Below are 27,745 nucleotides of genomic sequence, written 5' to 3'. Positions count from 1 at the left end.
CCAAAAGTTATATTCAGATTTTTGACTGCACAGGGGTTAGCATCCCTAACCCCTGCATTGTTCAAGGGTCAACTGTATATTAATAGTGCACGACACAGAAAATAAATCCCTGACTTCCAAGCTGATTTCTGAAGTCATTGTTTACTTCTGCATTCGATTTCTCAACATGCCCTCTCAGGCCAATTTCTAGAATAAAAATTTGGCATGGAGACTTATAACCACGAAAAACATCCCCAGCCTCCAAACACCTGGTATTAAGCTAGCTAACCTAGCCTCAAATGTCACAGACTTCACATTACATCTGTTTAATCTAAACCCTTTAATTATTGCCAGCCTAGGAAGCTATCTAACAATGCACAGAGTATAAACGGCTAGACACTAGATTAATGTAAAATTGGATTGCAGCTAGACATGCACATTTGCATGGTTCTAAAATTTTCCTAGAGGACTCTCTAAATATAATTCTATCATGTGAATACCATATCAAAGGGCCCTCCAGACAGATTCTGGGCAGGATTCAGTTCCTACAATCAAATGCTCTATTTCGTAAAACAATCCATCTCATGAACAACAAAGTTGTCACTCCCTGTAATTAAGTCGTTCTGAAGAAACACACAATTCCCAGGTTCTGTTTCCTCTTTCATAAAAACAATTTCTAAATCCTCTTTGCTTAAATGTTTAACATTTTCAACTTATAACTTCAAATGGGGCTTTTTACCTAGGGAAAAAAGATGAGTGGTAGGAATCACTCTGAAGGATGAACCCATAAGAACATCAAAAACCATGGGCTTCCCTAGTTTTTAATGACCGATATCCTTAGTTTAGTATTTCATTCAATGTATCCAATGCAATTTAGATCCAAGACCATGTAGTACAAATACTAACTCCTCCAGAAAACTTTGCTGTAATTATATATATTTACTTAATGTTCAATATGCAGCAGGCTCTGTCATTAAATCCTCCTGGCAACACTGTTAGGTAAGTACAATATTATCCTCCATTTCATAGATGAAGAAGAGGCTCAGAGAGGTAAATAATTTAACATTAAACCTGCAGTAAATGTAAGGACTGAGTTTTGAACCCATTAAGTCCATGTACTTAATAACTACTTTATAGCCATGAATACATGAATGAGCGCCTCATCTACAGAGAATTTCTGAGGTGTCATTTAGACTTTTATCAGATTATACCTGTCATTCTTCCATGTTTAAATTCTAAATCCCTAAGTGTTTCCATTACCCATTATTGCACAAATCACCTTTACATCACAAAATAAACATTTACTTGTTATATGGTATAGTCCAGGCCCTGTCCTAGGCATTGGTAAAACAAAGAAGAATAGAAGAAAGCCCCATTTCTGGTAGACTAACTAGAACACAGTGTAGGAATAACAGGTGGTACTGTGTGGGAGCAGCATGCAGTGACCCACTATGTCCCTGAGAGAAGCTAAAAAAGGCTTCATGGAAGTAACACATGAGCTGGAATGCAAAGGACAAGCACAGATTCACCAAGCAGAAAAGGGAAGAAAAGGCATTTCAGTTAGAGGGAAAACACTTTGCAGAGGTGTGAAACTGCAAGCATATGGTCTTTTAGGTGAAAAGCAAGACTTCATAGAGAAGTTGGAGTTGGCAGTGTCCCAGAGGAGACAGAAAAATGAAGCCTTGCCCGACAGGCTGAATACAGACAGGGAAGGGTCTTATATGCTGCGGGAAAGAAACAGGGTTCACCCTACAGGTGATGGTGGAGCTGTTAGAAAAGCAGCATGACACAGTCAAAAAAACACCACCAACAGACAGATACGGGTCTGACTCTTCCTTATACCACTTACAGGGAAGCTGGTTTTCAGCAAGGTACATAATTTCCCTAAACCACAGTTCCCTCATCTGCAAAACACAGATAACATATTCCTCATGGGATTGTTGTAAGGTGTGAATGAATACATTATCCCTCTATATGAAACATCTGGTATAAAACAACTGCTCAACACATGCTGGTTGCTTTCACCACTGGGGGTTACAACCTCTCTAGAACTTGATTTCCCTTTAACTGAAAGGTAGAAATCCTAAAAAGCAGAATCCATTAAAAACTTGAAAGCCAGAGATGGTCCCTGTATCCCTCAGTCTCAGCACAGAGCTTAATACTTTGTGAGTAAATTTATTCATTCCACAGGTTTTATTGGTCAGCAACAATGTGCCAGGTCTTGACCTAATGCCAGGCATACAATGGGCCAAGCAGACAAAAACCCTTGTCCTTGTGGAGCTTTCATTTGGGAATGGGAGGCTAGAAGCTGGGGAAGATAGATAATATGCATTAATAGGTAAATTGTATCATCTATTAGAAAGTGATAAGTGCAATGGAGGAAAATTAAATAGGGTAAGAGAGATGAGTGCTAGCAAGTAGGATGGTCAGGGCAGGCCTCATTGAGAAGATACCGTTTGCTCAAAGACTTAAGGAAATAAGGGAGTGAGCCATGCAGATATGGAGAAAGAACATTCCGGAAAGAGGGACCATGAAGCGCAAAGTCCCTAAGGCAGCAGTGTACCTGGTGTATCCAAGGAGAGCAGGCAGGCCTATGTGACTAGAGCTGATTAAGAAGAGGGAATACTACGGAAGGTAACATCAGAGAGGTATCATGGCCAGATCTGCTAGGGCTCTAATTCTGAAGGTGATGGAAAACTACTGGAGGGTTTAAGCAGAAGAGTGACAAGGTCTGACTGGAGTTAGAAAAAGCTCTCTCTGGCTGATGGGAAGCAAAGGTGAAGACAGTGTCACCAATAATAAGACCTCTGTAGTAATCCAGGCAGAAGATGGTGTCTTGGACTAAGGTAGTAATGGTGGAGGCAATGGTGATACATTTGAAGGTAAAGTCAACAACACTTACTGGCAGTGCATGTGGAGTGTCAGAAATAAAGGAGTCATGGATAACCTCAAAGTATTTGGTCTCAATAACTAGAAGGATGAAGCAGCCACAACCTGAGAAGGTTATGACTGGGTGAGTAGTAGCGGGGAGAGGCATTAGAAATCAGTTTTGGAACACATCTCACATATAGTATTTGTGAGACATCCAGCTGAAGATGCTGACTAGGCAACTGGGTGAGCAGGTTTGAGCTCAGGGAGGTCTAGACTAGAGATATGAATTCGGGAGATGTCTGCAAATACACAATGTTTAGAGAGGTGAGACTAAATGAATGAACAAACATTAACTTTGAAGTCACAGAACCCTGGGTTTGACTCTTGGCACTGACAACAGTTGTGTGACCTTACACAAGCATCTTTACATTTTTTCTGAATTCCTTTTCCCCTGAATGAAATGGTATGATAAAACCCCTACCTTAGGGGCCAAGGCAGGCTGATCACTTGTGGTCAAGAGTTCGAGAACAGCCTGGACAATATGGTGAAACCCCATCTTTACTAAAAATATTTTTAAAAATTAGATGGGCGTGGTGGCACACACCTGTACTCCCAGGTACTCGGAAGGGTGAGGCACAAGAATTGCTTGAACCCAGGAGGCAGAGGTTGCAGTGAGCTGAGCTTGTGCCACTGCACTCTGTCTCGAAAAAAACACCTACCTTAGGGATCTACATGAATACACAAAGCACCTAGAAGGTACCTAGTACCTGTCGAGCTTTCAAATGATGCTGACTTTATCAGGCTTTTAAGCAAATGAGTGATGTTAACAAATTTGTTTTGTTAGAAAGATACCCTCATGCAAGCCAATCCCTGCCATAAAAATGAAACATTCCATCAGATATGTAAATCAAAACTGCCAACGATCCCCTTTCTTTTCTTTATGAAGCCAAAGAAAAAAGACATCTAAGAGAGAAGGAAAGGGAAAAGGTAAGTGTTTAAGAACCGATCCCAGGGATGTGTACTGAGAAAGAACAACGTAGGTTGAAAACTAATGACAAGAGGCAGAGTGGTTCAAGATGCAGAGTAAGTCCTGGTCTTAGTAGTCCCTGATAAGAGTATGTCCTCTCAAAAACTCTCTGACCCTAAAAAATGCAAATGTAATTAAGGAAAACTGGCTAAAAAGTTAAGAAATACAGATCATTATCTTCATCCTCAGGCAAAACAGCCATTAATACTCAACTGGAATCTGCAACTGAGAATGGAAATAACACTTGCTATCTCACAGGGGTGTGGTGATGTTATTTTGCAAGTTTGGACTTAAAAATTGATAGCATTAATAATAAAATCTGAGGAACTGAAGTAACATTTATGAAATAATCTGAGGGATTGCAATGAATAGCAACATCTTTGTCTTATGATGGTGTAGACAATCACTTCTTCACCTTGGGAGATGAGGTCAGGCTCCCTTTAGACGCCATTTATGACAAGCTTCCATTGGTTAAAGGCAATGAAACAATACAGGAAACTCCCTGACCTCTTCTGAGAAGGCTTGTTGACTTGGGAATATGAGGCAGTTGTCACAAAAGTAATGTATGTTTAATCAAGTAAATATTTCTTGACCTGAAAATTTAATTTGGCTCAAACATGACTTCTTCAAATAGAAGATAGAATATTCTTAGGCCACAATGGAAAAACTGAAAAGGAATAGTCTCAAAGGTCCCAGCAACACATACCAATGCTTGCTTCATTAGTCATTATTTTCATCAACACCAATTTCTAACAACAACTCTAAGACTATAAGCAAAAATAATTCATCTTTATTCCTCCACTGGGAGGCTTTAAGTCAAAATAAAAAATTACTAAGACTGAATACATTTTCCTCCCCCAAATTGCTGTAATCAGACATGAGGAAGTAGAGAGCTAGAAAATATCCAAAGATTATTAATAGCATGTGTTTTGTGATGATTCATTGAAAACTCATTATTACATGTCTATTTAATCCTTTATGGATTACATTAGTTCTAAAACAAAAAGGTGAATTGTTTTATGTGTTGCAATGAGGTTCAAAACATTACTTAATCCATTCCTAAACAATTATATTAAAAACTTCAAGTAAAAAAATTACGTATGAATTACAATCATGATGAAAGAATATATACAGAGTGGAACCACTATGCTAAAATATATTATACAGTTAACATAAAGGACCTAGAGATTATGTCAAATCTCATTTTAATACTTAATTGCATGAATTTTCCCTTAAAGGAAAAAAACCTCTAACTGGATCAAAGATTCAAAAGTAAAAAAGGAAAGCACAAAAGTACTAAAAAGAAAGGTGGGAGGTCTATATATTTTTTAAAAATCTTGGAGAAGGCAAGTCACAAAACAAAAGCCATAAATGAAAAATTTATAAATCTGACTACATGAAAATTTAAAATGTCTACAAGAGTGAAGAATGCCATAAGGAAAAAGACACATTGAAGAACTCACTGGCAATCATGCCACCGTGTTTGGAATTATATTTAATAGGGAATAAAGACAGAGTGATACTCGTCTAATCTCTGTCTTTTAATATCTTATACTTCCCACTTCATTATAATTAATAATCAAGGTACACTCTAGCCCAGACAGAGGCAATAAAACAGTATAAATTGGATGACTCTTTTGGAGAGTAATTTAGTAATTTTACCTTTAAATTTATAAACTGATCTATCAACTCCATTTTGGGGAATTTCTGCTGCAAATATATTTGTGTATATTCACAAAGACTTGTAATAGCCCAAACTGAAAATAGCCTAGTAGTTCCATCAGTAGAGAATTATTTAAATAAACTGTAGTATGGTCATACAAAAGACTACTAGAAGCTGTTTTTAAAAAGAAAGTAATTGATCTAAAGATAGTCTCTACATCTTTTTTAAACACTTGATTAAAAAAGCAAAAACTCAAATAATACAAAAGTGTGGACTGTAAATTCCTGTTTGTGTAAAATAAAGAGGAGAAAATACGTATGTGTATTTATTATGCAAGAATATTTCTCAAAGGTTATGTAAGGTCATCCACATTCCTTGGCTTGTGGCCCTCTCTCTCCATCTTCAAACCCAGCAAAGGCAGGTTGAGTTCTTCTCATACCACATTACTCTGACCTCTTCTTCTGCCTTCCTCTTCAACATTTAAGGACCCTTGTGATTACACTGAGCCTACCTGGATAATTCAGCATAATGTCCATATTTTAAAATCAGTCTATTATCAACCTTAATTCTGCCTGGTTTAAACCTTAATTTCCCTTTGCCATTTAATATAACATATCCACAGGTTTCAGAGATTAGGACATGGACATAGAGATTTTTGGGGGCCATTACTGTGTTTACCACAGGTATGGGTACACAGTTCAGGGAAAGAGGCTTTCTTATTTTTCTTTAAGGCAAAATATGCTTTATTGAAATACCCTATGCAGCGAATACATATATGCAGAGAGAAGGGGCATTTATATGTGAAAAGTGATCTTATATATGGATATATAAGATAGATGTCAAAAGTAATAAAGCAAATGGGAAACAATTTATAGGAAAACATGAAAAAGAAGAAAACATTCCAGTTAGCACCAAGCATTAATCAAATAATTTCTCCCAGTAGCAACCACTTTGCAGACCTTCATTCTTTGCTAATATTAATCCTTTAAAAGTATCCATACCACTGTCTTATAGCTCTGGCTAATTTAGTGACTGTAACATGGTTTTTTGGCACTAAACATCTCTAGGCTTCACTGGAAGAGAAAAGCAGAACACTCCAGTAACAGCAGAATTTGCAATGAATAACCAATCAATCTGCTTGCTCATCTACTAGAATTACATTCATTCTCAGTGTAGAAAAATGAACATGTGGTAAAGATTCAATTCTACGTTGCCAGATGACACATCTCTAAACTCCTTAAATGAAAATCAGCTGATATCCTTGCACAAACATCACTCAGGCTTTCTTGTTCATGTTCAGGGCCCTCACACCACAAGACAGATACAGCCCTCAAGGGCTGTTCCCCAGAGAAATCCTTAAACATTCTACAAAGCACCATCTACCAATGGTAACTTTTACTCAATCCAGAGAAAAGGAAAGCAAAGGGGTAGATAGTGAAGGATGTAGGGAAGAAGAGAGGCAAAAAGGTGAATAATAAGGTTTGATGGGATGTGTATGTGTGTAGTTCCATGGAATAAGTTCTACAGAATGAAATTAGTAAAGAATATTCTTCAAAATAGTAGATTAATTCAGAGTTAATTGTGGACCCTTTTGGCAATGACATTATTGCATAGATTATTTTAAATGCAAATATGGAAGCCTAAATATATCAGCAACCTGGCCTCCCAGTAAATGTTTTTCCCAAGAGGAATTGGACCAATCAGCACTTCATAGTGACCAACAAGTACAACTAGACCCAGGGGCAAAGAAATGAATTGGATCACTAGATGAATCCTTAAAAAGTTTTACCCATGACCATCCCCTAAAGAATTAATATGAAGCAACCTGCTCAGTTGAAATGTGCTGCCCAGAGAGGGTATTTACTATGCGAAGAGCAAATATATACCTACCCACTAAACATGTATTGAACACTAGGAAGGCAGTGTATTAGGGGATTTACACTATACGTAGATATACAGATATCTGTAAAAGGGTGTGTGTGTGTGTGTGTGTGTATGTGTGTATAAAATTTAGTGAATGTTTCTAACTCTTTTTTTTTGAGACAGAATTTCGCTCTCAAATTTGAGACAGAATTTTTTTGAGACAGAATTTTTGCTGGAGTGCAGTGGCTGCGATCTCGGCTCACTGCAACCTCTGCCTTCCAGTTTCAAGCAATTCTCCTGCCTCAGCCTCCCAAACAGCTGGGATTACAGGCGTCTGCCACCAAGGCTGGCTAACTTTTGTATTTTTAGTTGAGAGGGGGCTTCACCATGTTGGCCAGGCTGGTCTTGAACTCCTGACATCGTGATCCACCCACCTCTGCCTCCCAAAGTGCTGGGATTACAGGCGTGAGCCCCCGCGCCCAGCCTCTAGCTCTGTCTTTAAAGCAGAGTGCCCTGCTCAAGAAATGGAAGATTTTATGATGATTAATAACATCCAAATCCTACCTGACTGAATTTCTTACAATGAACTGTTTTCATGTGCAAGCATGATGGCTCTTCTTGGGCTCTTCTAGCTTCCATGACAGATTATTTCCCTTGGGACACCTGTCCAAGATTTGCAAGATGCTTGGCCAGGCAAGACAGTCTGGTTTGCGACTACAGAAGATGTGGGATAACTGGCCCAGAATGAGTTCAAGTCAGACTTACCAAGATCTCAGCCTAAGCAAGGGTGCTACACACCCTACTGGGAAGTACTGAAGTGCAGTGTAGAGAGGAGGGATTTGTTTTCAGCCACCTTAACATAAAAAACATAAATTTTTAAAAATAAAATGAAAAGATGTATTTTTCCTACATAAAAGGCAGAAAGCAAATGATATTATTGCATTCTTCCATGTCTTTACAAGTTCAGAGTTTGGATAAATTTTTTTTTTTTTTTTTTTTTGCTTTTACAGACAGGGTCTCACTCTGTCGCCCAGGCTGGAGTTCAGTGATGCCATCAGGGCTCACTGCAGCCTCAACCTTTCAGGCTCAAGTGATCCTCCCACCTCAGCCTCCTGAGTGGCTGGGACCACAGGTACATGAGATCATGCTCAGCTAATTTTTTATTTTTTGGTAGAGACAGGGTTTCCCTATGTTGCCCAGGCTGGTCTTGAACTCCTGGCCTCAAGCAATCTTCCTGCCTTGGCCTTTCAAAGTGCTGACATTACATGAGCCATCATACCCAGCCAATATTTTAAAATATATAGCAAAGAAGTACAAATTTCCAACATAACCTGGTAATAGGAACCAGGTATCTTAAAGTTTGGCAAGCCTTTTGGCCTCCAATTATAGTTCCAGGAATGTATCCTAAGGAAAAAAGCATGGTTACGTGCAAAGATTTAACCTGAAGAATGTCTGCCACATCTATTTATAGAGAAAAAAATGCAAAAAAAGAAAACCTAAGTAACCACTCATAAAGGATTAGCTAAAAATAAGTTTCAAACTACAACAAAGTATTCTGTGGCTGTTAAATTCAGTATTATGAAAAGTATTTATTAAATATTATTAAATGAAAAAGGCAGATTGTAAGTAATATATACAAAATAATATCCTTTTACACAAATCACTCAAAAACTGTAAGACATATTAAGAGAAGATATCATTGAGTGGAAGGATTTGGATGTTATTAATCATCATAAAATCTTCCATTTCTTGAGCAGGGCACTCTGCTTTAAAGACACAGCTAGAAACATTCACTAAATTTTATACACACACTCCCCCCTTTACATATATCTGTGTATCTGCCTATAGTGTAAATCCCCTAATACACTGCCTTCCAAGTGCTCGATACATGTTTATCCACATTTATACTTATATAACTATGCATTCAACACTTACTATATGTGGAGCACTGTACTAAGCATATATTTACATATGCTGTCTCATTTACCTTTACAGCAAGTTTATGAGCAGAATATTGTCCTCAATCAAAAGATTATAAAATTGCCCAAGATGACTAGCCCAGTCAAGGGCAGAACCAAAATCAATCCCGATCTGTCTGACTTCATAGCTCAGATCCTTCTTTTTCTTCTTCCTTCCTTTTTTATTGGTATTAAGACATCTACAATGAAAATGAACTCTGACATGTTAAAAAAAATTGTTTTAGACACTGGAAAGATTAAAATGGTGTTGTGTTCTAAAAAATAGCTCTCACCCTAGCATTAAGAAATGACAGCATCACTAGGTGTTAATCAATACCCAACAGAGAAAAAGTAGTATTAACAAGGTAGACTAAAACTGCCCTGCATAGGTTAATGCAGGAACCAAGAGTGAACAAGCCTTTCCCAGCAGTAGGAACTGTCACAAACCCTACAATTTGCTGTGGTTCCTTTATTTAGTGTACTGGGAGTTTTTGCCATTAGCTTGGGAATGACCTCTAGTAATGAAGATGACTCCAGGAAAATTACAGAAAATTATTCTTTAAAAAGTTATCACATTGGATCTATCTTTTTATTGTCAAACATCTACCATCAGATTTTTTTTCAGTTAAGGCTATAGCAATAAAAAGTCCAGCCCCTTCTCCTAAGCAGTCCCCTTTAAAGAACACAGCTTATATCAAGATATCAATCATCAACATCTCCACACACTGAGCACAATTATCTGGACCAATTATTTCACCGCAGATTTAAATTATTTCCCAAAGCATCCATTGGCCATTGAGAAGAGAGCTTACAGGTTGGGACGCGATGAGCCAAACCATAATGTCAGATACTGGATTTAATCCTATCCAGAAATAATTTCACAAAATTCAAGATGATGCTATTTGCCATATAATTGGAAGTCTCATTTGATCCCTCACACATTCAGAAGCATAGGCTAGCAGTAAAAGACCTTGGGGAACACGAGAACAATAAAAAAAAGTCTTTATGTGCAACACAATGTGCTGAACATATAATGGATCATTTTAATAGTTTCATGAAAACTGAATAAAACATATTCTCATCAGCCCCAATAGGACAATGTGAAAAGATCACAGCACTCCCCTATCTCGATTCTGAAAGAAAAGGTCTATTTGTAACTCAGGTTACAAGGTGATGTTAGATGCCATGGCCAACCTTTTTGGATCAGTCTTTTGCCATTAGCTCATCTGTTTTGTACCTCATTCTAATTGATTGCATTTGACTGCCTTCTTTCTTTAAATGGCATCATAAAATCCTTTCCTCATCAGCCTGAAATTGCCTCTCCTTGGGAAGCTTTTGTGGTAGGACTGTGCATTAAGGGCATAACATAAAAATCTAATACTGCATATTTTCATATGAAATACAAGGTCACAGGACCTTCCTCCCAAATGCTAAATTATCCTAATCACCAGTATAAAATACCAATGTTTAGGGGGAAGACTGCCTCACAAAACGTGGCTCAGGCAACTGCTCCATTTGTCCATGCGACTTCCATGGCAGCTGTTCAGGGCAGAGCTGCTCTCTCCACTTGTATTGCCAGCATTCCTAGAGCCACAATGCTGGGTCCAACCTGTGGCTTTTTACTTGTGTTAGAGAAGGAGGAAGCTTATTAGGAAGAGCACCTGCTGAATTCTGTAAGCAGCCTTTAGGCTGAAGCGCTGAAAGAAAAAAAGTCTGAAACTGTTATCACACCTACTCATACCCCTAGGAAAGGATTTGAAAGTGAGTTTAGATTGAGAGATTCAAGCAACTAGGGCTTTCTACCAAAATGCAGGGCATTTTATTATGATGCAAATATCTCATAATACCAAGTGGACAGCCAAATCCAAAAGTATATGATATCATATCATACCATATGTATATGATATATCATACCATGGGAATATGATATATGGCTACCCCAGTGAAAGACAATTGCCACCTAAATGCCCCTGTCCCTGCTTCCTTTCTCTTTTTAACATGGTTCTCCCAAAAGGGGCCTTAAATTATCATATCTCATTTGCACAGTAGCTGGATAGAAAACAAAAAGTGCAGAGCCTAGCACTGCTGTTTACCCAGGCTTATTCCTACTGTCAATTCTCAAAAGCAAATAAACAAAATAAAAGCCCAGTCAGCTAAATGCGTAAAATATTCAGTCGTTTCCTGACCAGATTAACCAGTTCCACTGATCATGATAAATGTCATGTTATCCCTTATTCCAGACATTATGTTTTTGAGGGCCACACATATTACAAATGATAAAATATTCTGCATCATTTGGGCTGACAGCCAGTCACTTGTAGCAGTGACCTGATTGCCTGCAGAGGACTGGTCACCATTAGGGAGGTGGCTCAACTGCATGAAAGACAAAATAGAAATGTTAGTGCTTCAGGAACAAAGAGTTCCAATAAAACACAGGAAAGTCAAAACTTAATATGCGGAGTAAGCTTGCCAAACAGTACCAAACAATTCGGGAGATTTATTAAACAGCTAGTAACTATTTCACTTGTCAGCCTCAGACTCCACAAATGCACCCAGGTCAGAAAAAGAAAAACCAGTTACCTCAGGCTTATAATGCTAATATCCTAAGAAACCTCCAGAATCAGTTGTGAAATAGTAATAAAGCTATAAACTTCTTGTATACTTCTCAAGAATTCCCAATCATCTGGTCTTTCATATTATCAGCAAAAATTTATTGATTCATATTAGATCCTGAACTAACGTATTCTTTAAGAACCATCTATTCTACAAAAAAAAATGTATTCACTCAGGAAAAAAAAAAGACTGATTCTAATTTTTAAAGCTACAAATTAAGTACATTCAATGCCAAAGAAGAGGAGAAATTAACTCTATAAACCTAACTCAGTTTTATCTACTTAAAAATGTGAGGTAGAGAAAATTCCAAAAATATTCATGAAAACCAATGTCCTCCTGCTGGCAGCAGTGGTTATAATGGAGATATTTCCCTTATTAAAAATGAAAAAGCCTTAAAAAAAACTTTAATCAAATTGCTGTGATGAGAAAGGTTCTGACAGCTATGAAATTGACTCAGTTAAAATTTCTACTATATATGCGTGTTTTACTTTAAGCAAATTAGATGTACCAAATAGAATTTGAATTTGCAGATGAATTATTTGCTTTTGAAAGAAGTCTGCCACCCCTCAAAAAAATTAAAAATAGAAAATGTTTCTTCCATTCATTTGAAACAGTCTACTGACAAAAGAAATCAATGCACAATTTCAGGAAACAAAGGCGAGCCATATTCTGCATCCCTGAATTATTGTTCCAGCCTGACACCACACACAGCTGGTGTTACTCAGACTCCACTTCCTCAACAAGAGAGGCTGGAAAAGGTCAATTTAATATTAAAAACAAACAGACTATAGTCAGGTGCGCAGCTGGTAATTCCAGAGCATATGAAGACCCAAGCACTCAGGGACCTGTGTATTTTATATCTTTAAAAAAAAAAAAAACTGCCCAGCTTGCCAGTCCTCTGCATGGAATCAAATGTAAACATGGTCTTGGCCTCATGAAAGTCTGAAGGAAAATTATTTATGTTGCAACACCACAGTAAAAGTTTTTCGTTCTAAGCATAAGTCCTGGAGGGTAGCAATGCTGTTTCCTGATCACCCTTACACAACTAAACAAAACATCTTGGATGCATGTTAGTATAAATCCTAAAAGAAACAAACCAGAAAGTAAACTCTTAGGTGTATTATTTCCCTTCTTACATAGTGATAACTCTGTCCATCCCAATTAAAAGTCAAAAAGGGTTTATGAAATTCCTCAGGAAAGAAAATGCCACTTAATCCATCTAAATGGAGGTGAAACAACGCAAAGCATGCTATGACATCTATATCAAAATATCATAAAGCTTTTTAAAAAAAGAACTTATATGCATGACTTTAAGAAAATCTAACAAAGCTACAGACATATAAATTAGATAAACCAATGAGTGATTATTAGTATTTAGAGTCTCCTTAAATATTAAGTTAAAATATGATACCATTACAAAGGTATAAATTCCATTCACATTTCAGACATTTTCATGAATAAAGAAAAGGTATTGACCTTATTGTGTTTAATAAGCAAGATACTCTGAGAGATGAGACTAAATATTAGGTGAGGTGAGCATAAAACCTAGAGCCACTGATGTTCTGTCTTTAAATAACTTTTAACCCCTCACACATCATAGATTTTCATACAGCAAATGTTTAAATGGGCATATTGAATGCAATTGGAAGGATAAGCAATAACATAAATGACTAATATAATAATACCAATAACAGTAGGTAGCATTCATTGAGCCTTTACTAGGCAACAAATATCTTAAGGCATTTAAAACTCACAACAGGCCAGACACAGTGGCTCACACCTGTAATCTCAGCACTTTGGGAGGCCGAGGCAGGAGGATTGCTTGAGCCCAGGAGTTCAAGACCAGCCTGGGCAATAGAGCAAGACTACCTCTACAAAAAATAAAATATTAGCAGGGCATAGTGGTGTGCACCTGTGGTCCTATCTACTTGAGATGCTGAGGTAGGAGGATCACCAAGAGCCCAGAGGTTGAGGCTGGAATGAGCTGTGATTGTGTCACTGCTCTCAAGCCTGGGTGCAGAGTGAGGCCCTGTCTCTAAACAAAAAAAGGAAAAAGAACAACAACAATAAAAACCACCTCATAGCAGCCCCATGACACAGTATAAGCCTACTTTACAGGGTAAGAAACTGAAGCCAGAGAAGTTAATCTACTCAAGGTCGTGCAGCTAGTAGAATGAGCATTTCAGTCTATTGACTGACTCCAGAGCATGTAAACCAGAAGAGATGCTCCCTCCATTATAAAGTACAACAGAACATTAAAAAATGCAGGATGAGGCTGGGCGTGCTGGCTCACGCCTGTAATCCTAGCACTTTGGAAGGCTGAGGCAGGTGGATCAACTGAGGTCAAAGGTTTGAGACCAGCCTGGCCAACACAGTAAAACCCAGCCTCTACTAAAAATACAAAAATTAGCTGGGCATGGTGGCAGGCACCTGTAATCCTAGCTATTTAGGAGGCTGAGGCAGGAGAATCACCTGAACCCAGGAAGTAGAGATTGCAGTGAGCCAAGATTGCACTACTACACTCCAGCCTGGGCAACAGAGCAAGGCTCTGTCTCCAAAAAGAAAAAAAAAAAAAAAAGCATGTATACAAACAGTAATACAAATCAATATAAAGCAGACATGCATGAATTGTAATTTCATTCATCTCATCCCCTTAGAATGTAAACTGCCAGACGACAGGAACCAAACTTAATAAGTTTTTCCATTTAAAACAGTTTTTTCTCGTTATTTGCCATTTGTACATTCAATGCTGCCATTTCTATTCTAGCTTGTACTTCATTTTATATCAAATATATACACAGCATGTTGATGCTGCTATGTAATGTGTTCCTGGTATGGAAATCTTCACAAATAATTAACCTATCAATTGCTTATCGTGTGCCATTAAAGGCTTGCCATTTTACTTATTTCATTTAAGCATTACAACAATCCCATGAGGTTAATATTATCCCCATTTTACAGATGAACAAACTGAAGCTAAGAGATAAGATGCCCAAAGCAACATAGTAAAACTAGACCCCCTTATCTGCCTGACCCAAAGCCCAGGTTCTTAAGCACTGCGTTATATATTTACAATAAAAATAACTAACAGAGTAGGCCTGCCTGGAACTAACTTAGAAAAAGGGTGAGAAAGTCAGCATAGATGAATCTATAACCCACTAAGTATATTCACCCTTGCAGCTTTCAAAAGACTACACTAATTAACTAGAGATTGTTGGAGGATTACTGCTTTATAAGCTGCCTAAAACAAAGGTGGATGAATGTGATATTGTCTGGGGGATGAAATATGTTTATAGATTCATATCTATTATGCACATACATAATATGCTGTTTCAGGTCAATTCAATCTCTATCAAACATGGCTTCAAGTTTAAGGACTTTGAAAATTACTGCAAGTAATGCCAAATAATTAGAAAAAGTTCTTAAAAAATAAATTTAAATTCAATTTAATTTTTAAAGGTGACAAATGTCATCCTGAATCTATTTTTAGAGAAAAGTCTGGTTTCAGATCTCTTGATCATAAGGATCCATAGATTTATTAGAGTCTCAAAAAGGTCGATAACTCAACAGGACTACAGAACCAGCTTAATAAAAAAGGGGATCCTGTTTTTGAATATAAAAACTCATAAATTCAGACCTTTCTAATTAAAGAAATGTGAATATTTGGCAAGAACTGGAGTAAAATATATAAAATATAATAAATTAATTCCTTAGATACGACAAACAAGAGAAAGAACAAATGTTCTAAGGGCCATAAAAGTAGCATTTACATAAACATAATTTTTAAATGTTCTAAGTACAAAACCATTCTTTTTTTAATTTTAAAAATATTTTAACTAGGCCAGGCATGGTGGCTCATTCGTGTAATCCCAGCAATTTGGGAGGCCGAGGAGGGCAGATCACTTGAGGTCAGGAATTCGAGACCAGCCTGGTCAACATGGCGAAACCTCATCTCTACTAAAAATACAAAAATTAGCCACACGTGGTGGCATTTGCCTGTAATCCCAGCTACTCAGGAGGCTGAGGCAGGAGAATTGCTTGAACCTGGGAAGCAGAAGTTGCAGTGAGCCAAAATCACACCACTGCACTCCAGCCTGGGTGACAAAGCAAGACTCCGTTGCCAAAAATATATATATATATATATATATATACGTATATATGCGTATATATATATATACGTATATATGCGTATATATATGCATATATACATATATATACACACACACACATACACACACACACACACACATTTATTTTAGGTTCAGGGGTACATGTGCAGTTTTGTTATATAGGTAAACTCGTGACTCAGGGGTTTGATGTACAGATTATTTTGTCACTTCAGTAATAAGCATAATACCCAACAGTTTTTTGTGGGTTTTTTTTTTCTGAACCTCTCCCTCCTCCCACCCTCCTCCTTCAAGTAGGCCCCAGTGTTTGTTATTACCCAATTTCTGTCCATGTGTTCTCATTATTTAGGTCCCACTTAAAAGTGATAACATGCAGTATTTGGTTTTCTTTTCCTGTGTTAGTTTGCTAAGGATAATGGCCTCCAGTTCCATCCATGTTCCTGAAAAGGACATGATCTTGTTCTTTTTTATGGCTGTATAGTATTCCATGGTGTATATGTACCACATTTTCTTTATCCAGTCTACCTCTGATGCACATTTAGGTTGATTCCATGTCTTTGATATTATGAATAGTACTGCAGTGAACATATGCATGCATGTGTCTTTATGGTAGAATTACCTGTATTCCTCTGAGTATATATCCAGTAGTGGGGTTGCTGGGTTGAATGTTAATCCTGTTTTTGGTTCTTTGAGGAGCTGCCACACTGCTTTCCACAATGGCTGAACTAATTTACACTTCCACCAGCAGTGTATAAGCATTCCCTTTTCTCTGCAACCTCAACAGCATCTGTTATTTTTGACTTTTTAATAATGGCCATTCTGACTGGTATGAGATGGTATGTCATTGTGGCTTTGATTTGCATTTCTCTAATGATTAGTGATATTGACCATTTTTTCATATGCTTGTTGGCTGCATGTATGTCTTCTTTTGAAAAGTGTCTGTTCATGTCCTTTGCCCACTTCTCAATGGGGTTGTTTTTTGCCTGTATGTATAAACAATTCTAATCTATTTGTTAAGACATACCCTCAAAAGACTTCTTCATGACAACATCTGTTTAGTGAAATCTCACTTTCCAGGTTATTTAAGATTTTTACAAGTGCAAATAATTCCATAAATTCAAATTAATGATGCTTTACTAATACCACCACTTTTACATTTACTATATGTTCCCTAGAAACATATATTCAGTGGGTAATATAAGTCACTCCACTCCAAATAAGTATTCTTCTATCAATGAAAAATATCCTAACTATTCTTTTAATTTTATAACTGGTTTCACCATTGTGAGAGAAATTAAAGACCTAAATTAAACGACAAATATACCATGTTCATGAATTGCAAAACTTAATATTGTTAAAATGTCAAACCTCCCCAAGTTACTTTATAGATTAAATATACTCTCAATCAAAATCCCAGGTCTTTTTGTAGAAATTGACAAGCAAATTTAAAAATGCATAGGGATATGAAAGGATCACGTATAGCCAAAAGAATTTTGAAAAAGAACAGACTTGGAGGGCTTACACTACCTGATCATAAAGCTATACAGTAATAACAATTATAGTATTGGCCTAAGGATAAATATACAGATCCCTAGAATAAAATAGACTAGAAATATAGGGTGAATTGACTTCTGATAAAGTTGCCAATTCCATGGAGAAATGACAGTCTTTTCAAGAAATGGTGCTAGAAGAAGTGAATATTCATTTCACTAAAAACAAAAAAATGAACATTTACCATTACCTCATATTACAAACAAAAATGTACTAAAGATGGATCATAGCACACATAGAAGCAAAACACATAAAACATCTGGAAGAAAATACAGGAGAAAAATATTCATGACAATAACATAAGCAAAATATTTTTACATAGGACAGAAGAAATTGATAAACTGGACTTCATCAAAATTAAAAACTTAACATTATTAAGAAAATAAAAAGGAAAGCTACAGACTATAAGAAAATATTGTCAATACATACACCTGACAAAAGATTTGTATCAAAATATATGAAGAACCTTCAAAACTCGGTAATAAGAAGACAACCTCATTTTTAAAACAGGCAAAGGATTTGAACAGACACAACCAAAGAAGATATACAAATGGCCAAAAAGAACATGAAAAATTGTTCAATATGATAAGAATGAAAGACATGCAAATTAAAATCACAATATACCATTACACACCCACAAAATTAGCAAAAATTAAAAAGACTGACAATACTAAATGTTGGCAAGAATGTGAAGCAAGTGAACTCCCATCCATTGCTAGTGGGAATGTAAAACGGTATAACCACTTTGGAAAATGGTTTGGCAGTTTCTCAACAATGGCATGCCTAGGTATTTACCTAAGAGAAATGAAAACATATGTCCACATAAAGAAATATACATGAATATTTATATATGCAGCATATATATTTATAGCTATATATTTAACATACAAAATATGTGTTAATTATCCATGTTATCGGTAAGATTTACAGTCAAGAGTAGGCTATTAGTAGTTACGTTTTTAGTGGTAAAAAGTCATGTGGATTTTCAACTGTGCAGGGATCAGAGCCTCTAACCCCTAAGTTGTTCCAGGGTCAACTGTATAGGCATTCCTGCCCACAACCCCAGCTGAGCCCTAAGTCAACAGCTAACCTCAACTGATAGTATATGCCAGAGCTATCCTGGAGATCCAGTTCAGGTGAGCCTTTAGATGACTACAGCACTGACAGAAATCTAACTGCATGAGACCCTTCATGAGAACCACCAATGGAGTCCAGTCAACCCACAGAACTGTGAAAGATAATAATACATAATTGTTTTAAACCAGTATGTTTTGAGGTAGTTTGTTGTGTAGCAATGGGTAACCGAAACATCATTATACCAACACAAGACCTAGGAAAGTTTCAGATGAGAAATTCAGACTTCTGAGACAAGTCCAGGCTTGGACCATCGATGCGTACCACCAGGCCAGACCCTACCAAAGCCTCCCCCTGAAAACTAGGTGTTCTAGAAGAAGCCAGAGGTGGAGGAGGTAATAAAGAATACCCCAATGGAGTCACTGTGATTTCCTAATCTATATGCATTACAGTCGGGCTTGCTACTGCCCAAAATATGCCAAAAAGCCTCAATATTAACAGTCTGAAATGCTCACAAAACAAATGTAAAATAATTTTTCTAGTTCCTGAAATTATATTAGTATTGCAAGCAAACAATTCTCAATTTTCATGCTGTACATAAACTGATGATTATTAGTAACTCATTATTTTTACTTAACCTTTAAGAATGGTAAGCAAACTTAGATTAGACGTAGTCAACTTACCAGTACATGGTAAATTATCAGTATATGGTAGTTTACCCACTAACAAATTTGGGCTTAGTAATAAAAGTCCATATGCTATTATTTTGTTTGGGTCATTTGTTCCTGCTCTGAAGGATGACAAGAGCTGATTACTGGCATGTTTCTGACATGTACCCATTATGTGTGATAAACTCCTTGGCCTAGAAAATTTTATTAAACTCAATATTAACACCCTACAAGCCCACACATCATATTTTCAATGATATTACCTTACTCCACAGCAGATTCAAATTTTAAAGAACATGAGCACTTGATATATGCTAGGTACCCTGCTACACTCTGGGGATTTATCGTCAACTGATAGGAATTTCATTCAGAAGAGCCCAGTGGTGGCTCTGAATCATTAACACATTGACATTACTGAGAACCATAATGTGACACAGACTGGTGTGTTTATTTTATATCACTTATTCATTTTAGAGACAGGGTCTTGCTTTGTTACCCAGGCTTGTCTTCAACTCCTGGGCTCAAACAATCCTCATGCCTCGGCCTCCCAAAGTGCTGAGATTACAGGTATGGGCCACCATGTCCAGCCCAGAGTCTAAAGAGAGACATTTCTGGAACACTTAAGATTCTTAACTTTATTTTATTTTATTTTATTATTTTATTTTATTTTATTTTATTTTTGAGACGGAGTCTCACTCTGTTGCCCAGGCTGGAGTGCAGTGGTGTGATCTTGGCTCATCACAACCTCTGCCTCCTGGGTTCAAGCGATTCTCCTTCCTCAGCCTCCTCAGTGCTGGGACTACAGGCATGTGCCACCATGCCCGGCTAATTTTTGTATTTCAGTAGAGACAGGGTTTCACCATGTTGGCCAGGCTGGTCTCAAACTCTTGACCTTGTGATCCACCTGCCTTGGCCTCCCAAAGTGCTGGGATTACAGGCGTGAGCCACTGTGCCCAGCCCTTTATTCTTAATTTGGTAAGTATTTGTATGTTTATTTAAATACTTATGTGTCTATTACTCATACTTACATGGAAAACACTTGCACTGATGAAGTGTTCTGAGTGGACAACATTCCAACCTTTAGTGGCCGATGCTAATCCTGCAAGAGTGCCATGACCAATCAATGATGCTTGCCACAGGGCATCTGGCATTTGCCAACCCTGACCCATTTCATTTCATTAGTTTCATACAGTCTCCTCCCCTCAAACCTCCTATTGGGTCCCTTAAAATATTCCCATCATAGAACTTCCAGTCTTCACCCAGCCTTAAGAAGTGACATCTCTCTTCAGCCAGTATTTTCCACTGCTGGACTCTCTCTCCACAAACGCCCCTTGATAAGCCCTACCCTGGCAGATATCCAGGCCCCCAAAGGCCAATTCCCCTAACACAGAGAGTTCATTGGATAAGTCACACGGTAAGCTTAGACGGTAAATGGTTAAACCCTGGTAGTACATGGTAGAGCCATGATATGAATCCAAGCAAGTGAAAGCCAGAGTCTCCGCAATTAGTTGCTGCATCTGGCATGTGGTTGCTGCCATTTCTAAACATGCATTAAATTGCATATTCATTTTTTTGCTCATAAGTATCTGAATTAATTACTAATACAAATAAAATATATTGAAAATCTTACTATTTACTATTCTAGCACGGTAAATGGGACCTTTTAAATAATATAGCATTTGTGCATTTTCTTGTTAAAAACATTAATAATTATGTTAACTCATGCTTTATACTGACTAGGAAAAAATGGAAGGATATCAATACACTTCAAAAAAGGAACAAAAAAACGACTATACAATTTATAGTCTATAAATGACTCTACAATTTGTAATGTCCATATAGTCTCATATTGAAAATTTAACAGTATTTGAACATAAATTAATGCAGTGACTATTATTAATGTTTAAAAAATACACATGATCAATGACTTTTCCAGCTCAGAATCCATAACAACAATGAATCCTATTCACATCCTGTGTAACTCCAAGGGGATGCTATGGGGAAAGTTTCCATATACGGTAATTTTCCCCATAGACTCCCCACAGTTTATACAGGATATGAATCTGGTCCATTGTGACAATGAAAACAACAAATCACTGAAGACTCACACGTAATTTTTTTCTGAACAAACTACAGACTAACAAATAGACCAATACTGAAGGGAAAATAAGAAATCTGAGGATTTAAAAATAACCACTGCATATTTTTACTCCATTTCTGTACTAGTATATAAATATGCAGAAGAAAAAAATTTCCTTATTTACTTTAAAATATTATCTTGATACTAAAAATTACAATGTCAACTACTAACAGCCAAGGAACTCAAACGGAAATTTCACATCAGAATGTGTGTTATCAGAAAAAAAGAAAAAGTGATATGGTAAGATGAGTCAAATACATTATATGAGCTTTACTTTTTCAAGCTCCTGTATGACTATGTTCCAGTATAATGCCTATAATCCATAATTATTTTTCCATGTTTGTGACTTCAGCAGTCTGTGGTTTTCTACTTATCTAATGTCATGCAATATTTTTCTTTTACATTCAATGCTCTAAGTGCAGACTTAGAGGTGGGTTTTTGTGCACATACTTAAGTATTTCTATTTTTGTTTTAAGATGAAAGCATCTAAAATCCGATGCAGCTAAATCTAATAACCAGATTAAAGTTATTAATGGGAAAGGAAAATGGCTCATGTTCCTAAATTACCTAGTTTCATATGACAAATAATAATAAAAAGGAAAACCAAATAGAGTACTAAAATGCCAAACATACTAACAGCAAAAACAGCAGTCTCTGACACAATGATTCAGTAATAATTAGATGCTTATTTTGAGAAATGGTCCAAATGTGAACAGCCATTTTTGAATGACCATAGTTACTATTCAAATCTCAGCCAATTCACAGAAATTACACACCAAAACAACAGGCCCAAGTTTAATCTCACATGTGACCAGTTACCAAGAATGGCCTGAGATGCACATAAAAGAGTACAACTCACTTTTTTTTATCAAAGAGATGTCTGTTTAACTACAGTATCTTGATGACTTAATATTGCTAGAGTATTATTCATTTGACTACCTCTCACACAATGGCTCAAAATTTCAGAAAATTATCTAGTTCTTGGTAACATGGTACCACACTCCCTATTAAAACTGAGAAGCTGTCAGTTTCAACTTAATGCACTCATCAGTAATGAAAACCAAAAGCAGCAACTGAACTTTTGGTGCCCATCAAAGACAAATCACGTGGGGTATCAAACTGTATCCCAAATTATTGCCAGCATCTGGCTGCCCACCCCAGGTGATGTAGCTATCCAGGGAATGGCAGGGAGTATGTGTGGACCAGACACACCAGAGCTAAAGAGGACTCCTGATCCCCTGACACAGCCATCCACTAGTTTCTCATCTCCACTAAGCTCAGGTTGGGGGATCCTACTAAAGCTTTGTTGGTTCTCTGGTGATTCATTTTCCCCCTCCACAGATGCTCTAGATGTTCTTTTTAATTATTATAACTATACAAAAAATTTTGGAAGAAGGATAAAATAATGCTATTTGCCCCAGGGACACTCTGTTTCTCAGCAAGTAAGGTGTTGCTCTCTTCACTGAACTAATAAGGTAGGTGCTTTGGAAGATGCATTAATGTGTTAGACCAGGGCACAATTCCCACCACAATACTTCTTAAGTGGTACCCTTGAGAATTGAAAAAGCAAAACATGGGAGAGGAGACAAGAGGAGGACTGAGCCCAATAAATGCTAATTAAATAATTCATCATACTTAAAGTATCTACTCTTTGAAGAATAACTGGCTTTATCAAGGAGGATGTAACCAGATGTCAGCAGTGCAAAATCAGTTTTCCTCAAAACCATTTATTCCACAAAAAGAAAGGATGACATTTTTTCTCCCTTCCTCCTAAAAATATTTTCTCCTCTTATAAAATTTTAAGAGAAAAATTGTTTAATTTTGAAGAATTTAATCAATTTATTTTAAAATATATCATTAAATCAGCCAGGTGTGGTGGCTCACACCTATAATCCCAGCACTTTGGGAGGCTGAGGCGGGAGGATCACCTGCGGTCAAGGGTTCAGGACCAGCCTGGCCAACATGGTGAAACTGCATCCCTACTGAACAAAAATACAAAAATTAGCTGGGTGTCATGGCACATGCCTGTAGTCCCAGCTACTCGGGAGGCTGAGGCAGGTGAATCACTTGAACCCAGGAGGCAGAGGTTGCAGTGAGCCAAGATTGTGCCACTGCACTCCAGCCTGGGCCACAGAGCAACAGGGTGAGACTCCGTCACACACACACACACGCACACACACTATATATATATATAAAATCAAATTAAGAACTCCAAATATACATTTTAATTATCACCTTCCTCAACAAAACTTGATAGTACTTTCTTCTTACACCTAAAGTATTCTGACCACAGAAACTAAAACTGTATATCTTCAAAGCAGTTAAAGAGCAGACACACTACTCCCATTTTTAGACATGGGAAATTTTAGTAAAGGAAAAGCTCAGTGAAATACATCAAGATGGTAATAAATGGAGTTACAGAAGCTATACTTCCTGCTTTGTGATGATTAGTCTACACATACTATAGAACACCCATTTCAAAGTGAGCCCAAAATAGATTGACTGTGGCCAATCTGCACAACTGTGGGAGATTCAGATTCACTAAGTCAAAGAGATGAGACTAGTATCATTGGAGATATTGATGAAAGCAGTGTCAGGCATAAAAGAGCATTTATTAATTCTATTGCCATAGCTGTGTAAGTCTTTAACTTTGAAGAACTAGCGTTTACTCTTCCACATAAATTTTTTGGTATTTTAAAGGCTTTTTTTGTCTGTTTTTTTGGTGAGGAAGGGTGCAAGTATTTAAAACAATATTATTTCAGTAAGACAGAATGTATTATAATGTGATATCCAGGCTACTGCAAATTTCTGACCCCAAAGGTCTGAAAGATAAAATCAACTTAATCAATACAATATTTGAAAATGAAGACACTTCCTTCTCTTACAGGCAAAGAGCAAGCGGGAGATAAAGAAAGTTTAAAAGAGCCACTTACAACATGAATCTATGGCATCAGAAGTCAGAATAGTGGTTACCTTTTCATGAAGAGGGGAAATAATATTGACTGGGAAAGGCCACAAGAGAACTTCCAGGGGAAATGGAAATGTTCTGTATTTTGAGCTGAGTAGAGTTCTATGGGTATAAACATGGGCAAAAATTCACTGAGCTGCACACCTAGACTTAAGCATTTTACTGCATGTAAATCATACCTCAATTTAAAAAGTAAAAGCATCCTATACAAGTAAGGCACTGCAACCATAATCAAGGGTAAGAATCACGAAATCAGAATAAGTTAAAAAAATTAACCCTTACCAGGATCTACCACAGTACTGTATACAGAATAGATAGTTAAACAAGTATTTCTTATGATAATTTAGTAAGAACACCCTAGATGGTTTGGGAGATCCCTTTTGAACTAATTGGAATTTCAAATGCGACTATTTTCCTGAATATTTTAAATATAGTTTCAAACCTAAAAAATAGCCTCCAAAAGGTTGACATCAAAGGCCAAGAAAGCTATGTCTCAGAACACAAAGAAAATACACTTGTCCTAACACTGAATGCAGACTTAGGGTATCTTCTTTTTTTATTATTATTATACTTTAAGTTCTGGGGTACATGTGCAGAATGTGCAGGTTTGTTACATATGTATACACGTGCCAAAGAAGGCAATTCATTTTCAACACGATATCCACTGACAGTACGAATCTACCTATAAGCAAGAAACAGAGCTTAACACTCATGAAAGACAAAAAATGCTAAAAACCTGTATGATAGTATTCTGTCTTCTGAAGGATATTCTATTCTCTTCAGTAATTTAGCAGCTACGGAGGCCACAAGCAACCAGCAGTTTTCACACATACCATTACAGCGCATAGGTGATATTATCAAAAGATCAGGTTTGATGATCAGGAAAGGCTATGCGTCTGCTTGGTAACACTGAGCAGACAATGTTAGAGTCCCTAGTCCAAGAACCAAAGACTTCTGCACTGAGTTTTAACTTCCATTTTTGGCTAAACCAAGTAACAGGTCTAATTTTCCTTTAGTATATAATTATTTCTGTCCATACCTAGGCTCCTGCATAAGCAAAATTCCATGACTGAAATGAAACTGGACGGTCTTTGACACTTAGTGATTTATTTCTATTTCTTAGATAACCAATTCTAAATGCACCATTAAGTGAATTAAAAAATAATGCCTAAATTATTAGGAAATAATACTGTCACATGCTGAATGGGACATTACCTGTCACTATTATTCTAACACAACTTTGATTAGGCAATGTGGTAGTCTGAGATGAGAAGCTTCTACAGTGAAACAAAAGTAATTAACCTTTTTAAAAAGCCAATCAAGAAACAAAAGAACTGAGGATTATTAGCTCTCTCGAAATGCTACTATTCTGCAATAATCAGCTATGCACAAACAGTCACACTGATCACCTGAGATCAGAAAACAAAGGTCAAATTACAAGTTCGTAAGAAATCAGTTTCCTAAATTCCTCCCCTAAACCTCTTCTCCCTAGCAAAGATAGTGGCTTGCCAATATTTAATGCTCTAGCCAGCAGGTTGAAAGTCTCTTTAGAAATTCTTATCTCTTTTAGAAATTCTTAACTGTCATTTTTGCTAATAGACAATGACAAAATATTCTGCAGAGCCTGTACAACTGCATTGACGTTATATTTCTATATCAACATTAAATAATCCTCACATAGTTTGGTTATAATTTTTAAAATATCCATTGTAGCTGTCTACAACTGCTGTCCTGCCTGGCCCATTGTGCAGGGCCTTCTCTGCACCAAAGCAATTTCATTGTATAAGTTTTTAAAAAGATATGATCCTGCTGGACTGTGATGTTAGCCAGCATATCAAAATTGAAGCCACTGTGGGAAAAAAAAAAAAAAATCCATCCTCAAAAATAAAGCGATTTCTTATTCATTCAGAATCTACCTATAATGTCTATGTTTTTGTAAAAACATGGAAGAAGAGTATATAATGATAACTATTTATCTCTTTAGATGAAAAAATGTAAGCCTTTCTTTCGTTTCTAATAAACACTATCATCTCAGATCCTCCCAGTATCTATTTTAAGGTTTAAGCACCATTACGGAGCCTACAACAATAGATCAGTGACAGGCCTGATCCCATCAATTAACACATTCTAGGGTGGCTGTATGGATTCTGGTTTTCCTACCTCCCTCTTAGAGGCCTGGTTTTGACACATTGACATCCCTGGCCTTAAGGATGAATAACCCAGTTAAGGGGAGTTCCTTCCCTGAGACCAATTCCTTTGTAATTAGAGCCAAAATACAAAGGCTGTTAATGACCTAAGGCAAAGTGATATGAACTCTAAGCCAATGAAACCATGACAGCAAGCAGATTTCTAAATAGCAGAGAAGTGGGATCCATTTACTTACATGAAGATTCAGTGCCAAACATGGCTGGCTCCAGAGGCTGCTTTTTAAAAATTAGAAGAAAGAAAAGGGAAACAAAAAAGAAAGAAAAGCGAGGAGAGTGTACATGTGAGAGTGAAGAGATGAGCCGGCTACACAGCAGGGGTCATGAAGCCAGACAATGCAGTCCAAGCTGTGTCCAGCTGCCAGATTCTCCTGTTACGAGCTTCAGTTTTCTCCCGTGTGATTGAAATGCAAGGTCTCTTAACAGCACCAAAAACCGAAGAGCTGCTTTTGAAAATCCACTAGGCAAATGAAGGCCGACGTGGCTCTTCTGGGATGCAGTGAGGCTGGACTAGGTAGCAGCAGGGGCAGGACTGGGAGCAGCAGCAACAGCGGATACTGCAATCCCCAGCCCTGCTGTAGCAGTAAGACAATAGCAGGGCTTATGCATACGCTGGATGACGTCAGGGACACTGCACAGACCGACTGCGCCGCTTGAGCCAGAGGCTCCAGGGGCTCCAGGAGAGCAGCGTGATTGAAAGGGGAATTCCTTTGTCACAAAATGCACAAGACCGAGAGCCACGTATACATTCCCCTCCTGCGCAGCTCTTCATCCCATGATACCAGGCAGTAAAAGAGGACTCAAAGAAATTTAAATATTGGCTTTATAGCAATTAACCACAAAGACATCATGCATATCAGTCTTCTTGGTTTTGCGCAGCATATAGAAAGAACTTTTCAAGGGAATTAAGAATATCAGAAATGAGAAACATTATCTGCCTTTAGAAGTAATTACAGAAGAGTTCATCGTTATTTTCTCGAAGCTTATGGTAGATTGACAGATCAAGGATTGTACACTCAATCACAAGTATGTGAAAATA

At 37.2% G+C, this 27,745-nt stretch overlaps 1 protein-coding gene and 1 non-coding gene across 16 annotated transcripts in view; both read right to left on the bottom strand.

Moving 5' to 3' along the window:
• Positions 1-27,745, bottom strand: part of ST7 (suppression of tumorigenicity 7) — a 274,150-nt gene that overhangs the window by 180,158 nt on the left and 66,247 nt on the right. For 2 of the 15 annotated variants that reach the window (XM_009454034.5, XM_009454036.5), the window contains exon 1: positions 26,886-27,296. In XM_009454034.5, the coding sequence (XP_009452309.1) occupies positions 26,886-26,907 (22 nt within the window). In that variant the 5' untranslated portion in view covers positions 26,908-27,296. 15 annotated transcript variants of the gene reach the window in all.
• On the bottom strand, positions 27,195-27,303 carry MIR6132 (microRNA mir-6132). Its single transcript, NR_106664.2, has one exon. It is a non-coding gene; the product is annotated as a microRNA mir-6132 (primary transcript).

Source organism: Pan troglodytes, chromosome 6 (assembly GCF_028858775.2).
Source record: "Pan troglodytes isolate AG18354 chromosome 6, NHGRI_mPanTro3-v2.0_pri, whole genome shotgun sequence".
Classification (NCBI taxonomy): Eukaryota; Metazoa; Chordata; class Mammalia; order Primates; family Hominidae; genus Pan; species Pan troglodytes.
Note: the sequence above shows the minus strand (reverse complement) of the source record. Positions and strands in the feature narration are given on the sequence as shown.